This window comes from Cyprinus carpio, chromosome B3 (genome assembly GCF_018340385.1).
Source record: "Cyprinus carpio isolate SPL01 chromosome B3, ASM1834038v1, whole genome shotgun sequence".
NCBI classification, from domain to species: domain Eukaryota; kingdom Metazoa; phylum Chordata; class Actinopteri; order Cypriniformes; family Cyprinidae; genus Cyprinus; species Cyprinus carpio.
This window is the reverse complement of record NC_056599.1, coordinates 4,477,671-4,488,680: the sequence shown is the minus strand read 5'-3', so window position 1 is coordinate 4,488,680 and position 11,010 is coordinate 4,477,671. Positions and strand designations below refer to the sequence as shown.

General features: G+C 40.4%; 1 protein-coding gene across 7 annotated transcripts; it reads right to left on the bottom strand.

Annotated features, from left to right (window-relative positions):
* Positions 1-684: 684 nt before the first annotated feature.
* Positions 685-10,774, bottom strand: LOC109065279 (scaffold attachment factor B1-like). Of its 7 annotated transcripts, XM_042721159.1 has the most exons (9): positions 10,706-10,766; positions 10,535-10,561; positions 10,334-10,452; positions 8,086-8,191; positions 7,914-7,973; positions 7,174-7,743; positions 5,986-6,585; positions 4,845-5,866; positions 685-3,721 (listed from the first exon to the last, which is right to left on the bottom strand). In XM_042721159.1, the coding sequence occupies exons 4-9, from the start codon at positions 8,105-8,107 to the stop codon at positions 2,627-2,629; spliced, it is 3,369 nt and encodes a 1,122-aa protein (XP_042577093.1). In that variant the 5' UTR covers positions 8,108-8,191; positions 10,334-10,452; positions 10,535-10,561; positions 10,706-10,766; the 3' UTR covers positions 685-2,626. The 7 variants fall into 7 exon arrangements, with proteins under 7 accessions (XP_042577093.1, XP_042577092.1, XP_018937821.2 ...); XM_042721158.1 differs by having other exon boundaries at positions 10,334-10,561; XM_019082276.2 differs by lacking the exons at positions 10,334-10,452; positions 10,535-10,561 and having other exon boundaries at positions 10,706-10,774.
* Between the last annotated feature and the right edge of the window lie 236 nt (positions 10,775-11,010).

Below are 11,010 nucleotides of genomic sequence, written 5' to 3'. Positions count from 1 at the left end.
TTTCTATGGCTAGGACCTGCAGTTCCTAAAAGGATTTGAGTTTACTACTAGACCAAAAACAGTTCAAGTTAGCAGATGCATAAGACAGCACTACTGTACGTCCCACTTCAAAACACAAAACATTTTTACACTTTTGTGAATAATTACCTGTCAGGGTCTTTGGGAAAACAATGAAAGGAAAGATTTTTACTGTCACACTGATTTTGTTTTTGCAGTGGATTGCCTGGCATTGCATTCTTTTATTCCACTTTGACTTCTCTTTCATTGTTATTCTGTCTATTTCTGTGTATCTGTGCTGTTGTCCAGTTGGGATTTTAATTCCAAAATGGCGAGCGCGCTTCCCTATTGAAAAAAACAGCATATGCTGGTTAGGTATGTTTTGATGCTGGGATGCTGGTTTATGCTGGTCATGTGCTGGCAAAGGACCAGCATAAACCAACAAAAGGACCAGCATAAACCAGAAAAGGACCAGCATAAACCAGCATCAAAACATACCTTACCAGCATATGCTGTTTTTTTCAGCAGGGTTCTGAAGCGCCACCTAGTGGTTGTTACAAAAAAAACATCAGAGTTTCACCTCTTGGTCTTCTATATACTTTTTGGTTGGGTAAAGCGGGCATAGCTGTGCTGTATCCTGAAAAAAACACAGCTGCTGACCAATCAGAAATCGAGGAATGCAACTAATCCTTTTATAAAGTACTTTATTTTATGTAATTCTCATTATTTTGGTTAGATAATGTTTGTAAGATATGTTAGATAAAGTTTGTTTACATTGAGATATAAATCTACACAAAACATGCACATTTCCTTCACGTATGACAGATTTCTAAGACTAGACATTCCATAAGCTAGGAGCAGAAGAGGAAAAGGCAGTTGTGTCAAACTCAGAATATGCTCTAGGCACAATTAAACATAATTTAGAAGAAGATCTGGTCCTATAATTACAAGTATGATTTCTGATTTGATAAATATTTTAAAAAAAAACAGGCCATGTACTTGTTTAAGTAGCTATGTAGCTTCCTCAGGCTTTGTTGTTCGGTTTAGCAGTCAGAGGTTGAAGAGATTCACTGCACGGTGACAAATGCGGGGGGGGAAACTGTGTGAAGGCACAGACGAAGAGTGTGGGACAACAGGTCGAAGCCAATAAGATGCACTCAGAGGACACCAAAGGATGCGCTGTTCATAGGCCAGCATGGGTCCAAAACACATGCCACAGCCAAACAGCAGCTCCATGCCGCTTGCTGTGGTTCCTCTGATGCCGTCGCCTCCAGGGAAGATCAGCGGGATGCAGCACAGGAGAGCAGGGGGTGTGGGCAGGTAGAGGAAATCAATGAGGCACACCAATGTCTCTCTTGGCGGAGTCGATAGACATGCAAATATTGAACAGTGTTTGGCGGTCATAAACCAGTGACATATAACAGTCTGTAATTAGTAGGGACAGGCACAGAATCATAAAATTTAAAAATGAGAAAGAGCAGCAGATGGAGAGCCACACTCAACACAGCCATCTTGAGAAGATTCTGAGAGGAGATACTGAATCTGAGTCTTAATTTATCTTCTACATTAGATGTATTCATCCAAACTCTTAATAGCATCTGTTTTTGTGTATTGTTTCCATCCATCTGGTATCATTCCACTGCCCTGAAATGTTTTATTGTAGTATGTTTCCAGATCACTCTTGAATCTGCACACAAACCACTTCCAGTAGGTTAGATTAGAGAGGCCAGGAGTGAAGCTCCAGATGGCATTTTGAGCCCCTGCTATTTTGATTTTCTTCCAAACACATCTTCCATCTGGTGTATTAACATTAAAATTATTTGCCTCCATATTTGTACAAATATCAGTACAGAGGTTCTGTGTTGAATTATAACATGTGCCATTAATTCCTCTCACTCTGTGGAGAGGAGCACTGTGATCTCCAGGATGGTTTTCTGTGGTGTTTGTGCAGACAGCTTTACAGAACGGACACTGAACCCAACAGCACTGACAGAAGTCATCTATCAGAAGCTCATCTGGTCTGAACTTATAGTCCAGTTTCACTGGAAATGTATTTGTGTTGAATCTGCTGCTGATGTCAGTCATTATAGCAGTAAGTTCTCTTCTCATCACATCTTCTAGGAGATTAAAATCATCAACATCATCATGTTTGACTCCACTGAGGTGTTTCTCAGAGAAGATCAGATCATCTGAGATCTGCTGAGTGAAACTCTTCAACCACAAACCAGCATCTCCTCTGTTCTCTTGAACACGTTCAGTAGATTCATCTCCTCTGTTCTCTTGAACACGTTCAGTAGATTCATCTCCTCTGTGCTCTTGAACATGTTCAGTAGATTGATGAGCTGCTCTCATGATCTTCTGCTCCAGGAGTTCAATGTTCTCCTTCATCGTGTGTAAAACACGGTCACTGAACTGATCAGTGATGTACCGACTGACTTCATCTCTGATGAAACTCTTGAAGTGATCTCTGGGATTATGAATGTAGTTCATGTATTTGTTCAAATCCTCCTCTTCTGCCAGTGTCTCCCGGATGTGTTTCTCCAGATTTGATCTGTTTCCTCTCAGCGATTCACAGTTTGTTCTCATTTCATCTGCTAAATCTCTGGCAGTCTTCTTGTAGATGCTCTGCTCAATCGGCTCTTTCAGTTTCTGACAGATGATCTCTCCAAACATAGCAGCTGATGCAGCTCCATGACAGTATTTCGAAAATACTATAATACTCTTCTCTCTTCTTCTTCAAATAGAGAACAGGATCATTGGTTTCTCTGAACAGTCTGTGTTGGTCAGTGATCATCTTGTTTGCTCTCTTACAGATGGACAGAACTAAGTGTATGAAGAATTCATTCTTGAACACATAATTCTCTTGTTCTTCCTCATGTTGTGTCACTCTTGCTCTGATGTAATCTGTGATTTGTTGAATACAGATAATGTTGTAGCCAATCTCTGAAATGTTAAATGACTGAATCATTCTGTCTGTCTGCTGAACAACATCTGTGACGAATGATCTTATTTGGGCTTCATCCTCTCCAGATAGAAAGAAACCAAAAAGTCTTAAAAACCCAGGTAAACCAGATTTTGTAATTCCACTGGATCTCTTATACCTCACATAATCTGAATAACTCTTCACAGTGAAAATATCCCTGCTCTTCCTCCGGTGATCAGCAGGAACACTTTCATAGATGTCACTGAGTATCTCTCTCACGTCTCTCATTATATCAATGTCTCTGATTGAAGGAGTGTCTCTGATAATCATATTCACATTTTGTTCCCAGAACAAATCAAACTCTTTCTTCAGTGTTTCTTCATTTGTTCTGTCTCTGAGTTTTAAGGCGAGTTCTCTGCTCTTTTCATAGAGAGTGTTTTCATGACGTGTTCTCTGATCATCAATCTTTTTCTTCAGGTCTCGCTGCTGAACAATCTCATTTAATTTCCTCTTTGTTTCTCTCACAATGTTTTCCTGAAGCTCTCTGATTTTGATTTCAAATGATGTTTTCCACTGAATCAGTATATATTTATCTCTGTCTTTCTCAAAGAATTCAGACATTGATTTTTTCACTTCTTCACTTGTCTTCTTCAGTTCTCTTTGAAGATCAGTTTCTTCAACCTCATGAATTGTTTCATTTTCTATTCTGTTGTGTAGTTTGTTCTCAGTTTCCATCATGGCACAGCGGAGACTCCAGGACCACTTCCTGTATTCTGTCTCCAGTTTCCTGTAGGCTGTGACCTTTGGAGTTGAACACATATCTTTCAGTAAGTAAAAACTTGAATAAATAGTTTTGATAACATTTGAAATGTTAGTTGTCTGAGTTTTGTAGGGCTGCCCCCGAATAGTCAACTAACTGTTAGTCGGCAAGAAGAGGCTTAAGCCGAGTTCAGACTGCACGATTTTCAAAGTAGTCGGATCACTGTTTTTTCACACTGCATGACTATTTTGGCCAGCATTCAGTCGCTGTGTTCACACTGCACGATGGATCGGCGACAGAAGGTTTCACACTGCATGACTTTACAATAGGAAGAATCGCCGACAACTCTGTCTGGCATGCAAACTACGTTTCACAACCAAACACACGCGAGATGTGACAAGGAAACAACGCAATATCATGCGTGCAAGACCGGAGTTCTCACGTGAGACTGGGATTATTATTAAAAATGGTAGCCCGCAAGAAGCTTGCAATACGAATTGCCTGTGCGCTGATTTGCAGCGAAAACAAGAAAAAGAAAAGAAGCCATGCTTGCTGATATTGTGGTCTATAACTCCTCCCCGAACTCCCAGCTGCTCTGTATCTTGCTCTCTCATTGGCTGTCGGTCATCGCCGACGTAGTTTTCAGCCAGAACACTTTTCACACAGCAGGATTTTGAATCGCCGACAGGTCCAGATATTTAGCATGCCAAATATCTCACGGGCGTCGGTGACTCGTCGGCGATTCTCTCAGATCGCGTCTTTGCTCATTCATGCGTGATTGTCACTCGCGTGAACGAGCACCGATTTGCCTGTGATTTCGGACATTTGTCGGCGATTTCTCAAAACCTGTTGGCGAGCCAAAATCGGGGCTAAAATCGTGCAGTCTGAACGCGGTTTTAGTCGACCAAAATTTTATTAGTCGTTTACTCGCAGAAAAAAAAAATACAGAGGAAGTGGTGAAGTCACGCAGTCCGCGACGAACCGATTGTTAACGGCTAGTCTAAGCGTGCGATTAGTCAACTAAAGCTTAAAATGAATGACTGCTAGTCGACCAGAAACATCTTTAGTCGAGGGCAGCCCTAGTGTGTTTTTGGGTTATTATTAATGTGTGACTACTAACAGAACAAACCTAAAAGACCAAATTCCAGAGTCTTGTAGACTCACCTGCAGTGAAGGATCAGTTTGAGAGCGGATCTTCTTCATCTCCTCTCTCTCTCTCTCATATTCCTCTCTGCACTGCACTCGTCTTCTCTTCAGTTCTTCTTCATGCTGTTCTTCACTGAGTCTCAGTTTCTCTTCAAGACTCTTCTGTTGATCTTCTCTCATCTTTCTTTCTTCTTTCAGTCTCTTCTCTGAATCCTCGAGTTGTTTGTCTTTGTCTCTTCTTTTTTCATCCTCTTCTTCTCTTCTTCTCTTTTCCTCTAGTTTCTGTTTCTCCCATTCCTCTCGTTCTCTCTTCATCTCCTCTTTCATTTCTCTCTCTTTCTCTTGTTCATGTTTCTTCATCTCTTCCTCTCTTTCTCTGACTCTGTCCATCAGGATCTTGATCTGTAGTTCTTGTTTCTCTCTCTCCATCTCTCTGAACATCTTACACGAGTAGAAACTCGCTCCGTTCTCTTTCAGCATGTCGTCTATCTTCTGCAGTAGATCAGTCACCTGTGTTCGGTCTTCAGTCTGATTATTATTGAACACATGATATCTGTTTCCACACGCTTCGATCAGCTTCATCAGAGGAGATCCAGGTTTTCCCAAACACTGATCGATGGTCTTCTTCTTCAGAGAGTCTCCTCTGGTGAAGAGCACCATGGTGAACATTAATGAGTTTTCACCGAAGGTCTCTTGGATGATCTTCACTGATGTTTCCTCTTCTTTAGTGAATCGTCCCAGTGGAACCAGTAAGAGAAACACATGTGGTCCAGGCAGGATCATGGAGACACAGTGAGTGATTTCTCTCTGGATCTCCTCATTACTGAGTTCAGTATCAAACAGTCCTGGAGTGTCGATCACAGTGACACGTCGACCGCTGATTTCAGATGATTCTCTCTGACTCTCTTTAGTCACTGATTCAAAAGATTCTTCTGCTGTAAACGCTTCTCTTCCTAAGATTGTGTTTCCAGTTGCACTTTTCCCAACTCCAGTTTTTCCCAGCAGCACAATCCTCAGATCATCTTCTCTCTCTGACGAACCTGGAAGAGAGGAAATGCATCAGAGTTTATTAATTACCGAATTATCGAAAAATACAAATCTGTTTTGTCATGTTTCCAGCTCCATATTTTAAGACCGAAACTAGTTTTCTGCTCATTACCTTGTGAGAGTAAACCTGTCTCTAGTGAATGAATTTTCTTCTTCATCTCTTCATATTTCATCAGTTTCTTCATCTGCGTCTCCAGAAACGTCTCTGTGGAGAAACACTCTCCTCTGTTTTCTTCCAGCATCTGCTCGATGTTCTCCATCAGTGTGGACACCTGTGTTTTGGGACCAAAGAACTGATGTCGTCCTCCGAACCTCTGAATGACAGAATGTGTTTCTTCACTGAGTTCTTCTGTCTGATGCTCTGAGCTCTGCTTTATGAGGATCATGATGTGTTTGTTGATTCTGGAGCTGAAGATCTTCTGGATCTTCTCTGTTTCTGCTCTGTCTTCATTATTGAGAGGAGCCTCAGGAATAATGATGATGAACACATGAACTCCAGGATGACAGAGAGACACACAGCGGAGAGTCTGACGCATCACTTCCTCCTCTGAGAGACGAGTCAGAGCTGGAAGCTCTATTACACTGATCTGACGATCATGAAGCTCCACGTCTGATCTTCTGTCTGTCTGCTGCAGGATCTGCTCTGATACGGAGGATTTTAACATCCTGTCGCTCCCACACACGACCAGATTCAGCTTCACAGCCTCTGAAACTGACAGAAACATCTTCATTTATCACCAGAACTAGTGTTGCACGACATACCGGCACTAAAAGGTATCGTGATACTCTGCTTTTGAAAACAGTACGATTGCACATTTTACTAATAACGGTACCTTAAGAATGCATTTTGATAGCCACAGTTTCTGAGTAAAACACTGTTTATTTATAGGGCCCTATGATTCTAAAAATGCAGATGGAATCATGGGATCCAGTCAAAAAAAAAAACCTGAATTAAGGGATGAAAGAGGTTGCCGACTCCTGGTCTAGAAAAATTAAAATGGTAAAACAGTATCCAGAAATATTTAAATGGAAAAAATGAAAACAGAATTTGGGAACATTTTATAGGGCCCTATTTATTTAATTTGTGTCTTTGTTTTATCGTATTTGTCCTTTAGTTTATAACTTGCATCTATGTTATTATTATGAATAACAAAGATAAACCATTTCCTGTTGTTCTACTGTATGTTTTCATTGTGATATCGGTTCAGTCTGGAGATATTTTAGTCCAGTATTGTATTGAAGTCTAAATGTTAGTATCATGACAGCAGTACTATAAACTATCACACATCATCAGACTCACGTCTCTCTGTGCTCTGTTTCTTCATGGTGAAACACTGTGAAGCTTCAGCACAGTGCAGATAACGTCCATCATTCATCTTCACAATGTGCTCAAGCGTCTGCAGCAGATCCTCAGGAGAGCTGCTCCTCTGAAGACTGAAGTGTCTGTCTGCACACTTCTGAATGATGTTCTGTAGGATGCCAATGGTTTCTGTGGGCTCTTGAGTTGTGAGCACCATGGTGTGTTGATAAACCTGCTCAGAGAAAGAGAGCAGCACCTTCTCCACACGCTCCTGATCTTCTGCTGAACACGGCTCATGTTTGAGGAGCAGAAGGATCACATGAGGTCCTGGATCAGACAGAAACACACACTCTCTCACTGTCTGTGTGATCTGATGATCTGAGATGTTCCTCTGGAGCAGCTGAGGACTGTTGATGATCATCAGGTGTCTGTCCTTCAGTCTTCCTCCGACTCTCTCTACAACATCTGGAGGAGCTTCACTGTCAAACGCTGCTCGTCCTAAGATGAAGTTCCCCACCAGACTGTTTTCTGACACGCTCGAACCCAGAACCACAATCCTCAGATCACTCACTGAAACACATGTAACATGTTATGATCACAGAACATCACAGAAATAAAAAATAAATAAAATGCACCAGTAAGAGGCATATTAAGTTAAGTTTTGAAGGTTAATAAACTGTTCACAATTTCCACACATTCTTCATCACTTCAAGTATCTCTTCATCTGTTTAAAGACTTACTATCAGGAGGTGGGCTTTTGCTCTGTTTTCTCCTGCGAGGAGGATTGTGGGCAACAATCACTGTATGAAACGGAAGCCTTACATTAATATTTGACTCTCATCAAATCATTAATACTGTTGAAAGAATGGACTGAATTATAATTTGAATCTATGATTTGACTGTGATTTTCACCTCTGGTATCTGTGGTGGACATGTTGATATTGGTTTCTGTCCTCGTCTCTTTCTTCAGTCTTCAGCTGATCTTCTTCTCTGACTCCTGACGTCTCTCTTCATCGTCCTGTAAGAGATTGTAGTGATGTTCATTCATGCAGACTGTGTGAAGCTCCTTCACTCTTCTGTCTGTAGTTTGTTCAGTTTTCTGTTTAGCTGCAGCAGATTGAGCTGAGAATCTATAGATCATGAAGATCTTCCTGCAAAACTGCTGTGAGTCACACTGAACACACACACTGATAACACATTCATATATAATCAAATAAGACACTCTCTGAATTATATAAGTAAGGAATAATTGACGACGGGCCATTGAATTATTAGAAAAATAAGGCACACTTGAGGTGGTGATGCGGCCACGACGTGAATGCATTACTGTCCATGCGCTCTTTTGCGGTTTTGATGGTTATGACTTACAGCTTAGAAAAATTTTAAATTCAGTATCTCAAAAAAATTAGAATATTTTCTCAAAGATCAATCAAAAAAAGATTTACAAAATAGAAATGTTCAAGATCTCCAAAGCAGGTTTAATTATGCACTCAATAGTTTTTCATGAATTACTGCTTCAGTACAGCGTGGCATGAAGGTGATCAGCCTGTGGCACTGCTGAGGTGTTATTGAAGCCCAGGTTGCTTTGATAGCGGCCTTCAGATCCTCTGTATTGTCTGTCAGATGTTACTTATCTTCCTCTTCACAATAGATTCTCTGTGAGGTTCAGGTCAGGTGAGTTGGCTGGACAATCAAGCACAGTAATATCATGGACAGCAAACCATGGATTCTGGATTCTGTGCCTCTCCAGTCTTCCTCCAGACTCCAGACCTTGATTTCCAAATGAAATGCTAAATTTACTTTCATCTGAAAAGAGGACTGTGGACCACTGAGCAACAGTCCAGTTCTTTTTCTCCTTACACCAGGTGAGATGCTTCTGATGTTTTTTTCTGGTTCAGGAGTGGCTTGGTTCTAGGAATGTGACACCTGTAGTTCTTTTCCTGAAGATGTCTGAGCGTGGTGACTCTTGATGCAGTCCACTCCTTGTGACGCTCTCCAAAGTTCTTGAATCGGCTTTTCCTGACAATCTTCCCAAGGCTGTGGTCATCCTTGTTGCTTGAGCACCATTTCCTACCACACCTTTTCCTTCCCATCAACTTTCTATGAATATATTTTGATACAGCACTCTGTGAACAGCCAGCACTTTCAGCAATGACCTTCTGTGGCTTACCCTCCTTGTGGAGGGGGTCGATGATCATCTTCTGAACAACTGTTGCATGTTCTAAACTAGCCCAAGAGGTACCCAGTATTTATACTCTAAATTAATCAAACTAATCAAGCTCAAAATGGAATATTCAAATTTTTTTAGATACTGAATTTTTAATTTTCCTAAACTGTAAGTCGTAATCATCAGAATTAAAACAAAAAAACTCTTGAAATACTTCAGTTGGTGTGCAATGAATCTAGAATATAAGAAAGTTTGCTTTTTTTGAATTAAATTACAAAAAATAAAGACCTTTTCTATGATAAGAAAGTTTGTTCTGTACAATCTGACTTTGCTGCAGCCTGGAATTGAACTGCTGGTTTCGTCTGGTCAGAGGAGAACTGGTCCCCCGACTGAGTCTGGTTTCTCCCAAGGTTTTTTCTCCATTCTGTCACTGATGGAGTTTTTGGTTCCTTGCTGCTGTCGCCTCTGGCTTGCTTAGTTGGGGACACTTCATTTACAGCGATATCGTTGACTTGATTGCAAATTATTGCACAGATACTATTTAAACTGAACTGAGCTGCATGATGACATCACTGAATTCAATGATGAACTGCTTTTAACTGTCATTTTGCATTATTGACACTGTTTTCTTAATTATTGTTGTTCAGTTGCTTTGACGCAATCTTTTTTGTTTAAAGCGCTATATAAATAAAGATGACTTGACTTGACTTGATATTCAATTTTTTTTGAGCCATATAACATGCAAGATGAAATGAAAATGACATCGACAATTTAATAGACTAATTAATTAAAGATAGTCTTCCTTCAGAATGATATAAAAACACCCGTGCCTCATTTTGATTTTTAAACATGCAGTACGTGCTCATGTTCATTCAACGATGCCTTTTGGAAAATCTGTCGGTTTTGATATTGTGAGTGCCACAAATAAATAAATGTATGGGAAACACATCCCACAGAACAACCACCTGAACCCAACTTCAGTCTACTCATCACCTTCACTTTACCAGCGTTTGTAGACAGCATCATAGCAGACCGTTAAACAGACACAAACCGGAAGTTAACTTCAGACCAGGCGCGTGCGCCCGATGAAACCATCTATAAAACAGATTAAACTGAGAGAAGTTTAAGAGAAGTTTACTGAACTCATCAACACAGTTGAATCCATCTCAACACTGAACACAGTCTTTTACTCACAGATTTGTTTCTCGTACGCTTCTGTGACTGAAACGAAAGTGAAACTCTCTGATGTTCCTGCAGCTCACACACTTATTAATAACACTGATTATTAAAATAAACTCATGTTTTAGTGTATCTGATGTTTAGATTTCATATTACATATAGAGTGTTTAAAGGGAAATCTGATACCTGCAGGTTTCATCCTGTTTAGGCCTGTCTGATTATTTCCTTGTTGCCGTCGCGAGAGCAGGAAGTGATGTGTATGTGTGGGCGGAGTCAGTGACGTCACGAAGCTAAACACCACCTTCTGTCAGATTAACAGCAAATAAGAGTTCAAGCTACAGTTGCGTGTTTTAAATCACACACAATGTAGAAAATTAATTCATGCACTGTGTGTAGTTTACAAATGTACAGTTTTCAGTTTTCTACAGTATGTATTAATGTGTCAGTTATGAAGGACAATGTATAGTTATGAATGTTTTTATTGTTCAGGT

Bases quoted from the DNA above. Each gene is read 5' to 3' on its own strand.
- LOC109065279 (XM_019082276.2), bottom strand. From the start codon at position 8,107: ATGTCCACCACAGATACCAGAG. The intron at 6,586-7,173 runs GTGAGTCTGATG...TGTTTCTGTCAG, and splicing joins GAAACAGAGCACAGAGAGAC to TTTCAGAGGCTGTGAAGCTG. The intron at 3,722-4,844 runs GTGAGTCTACAA...TCAACTCCAAAG, and splicing joins AAACTGATCCTTCACTGCAG to GTCACAGCCTACAGGAAACT.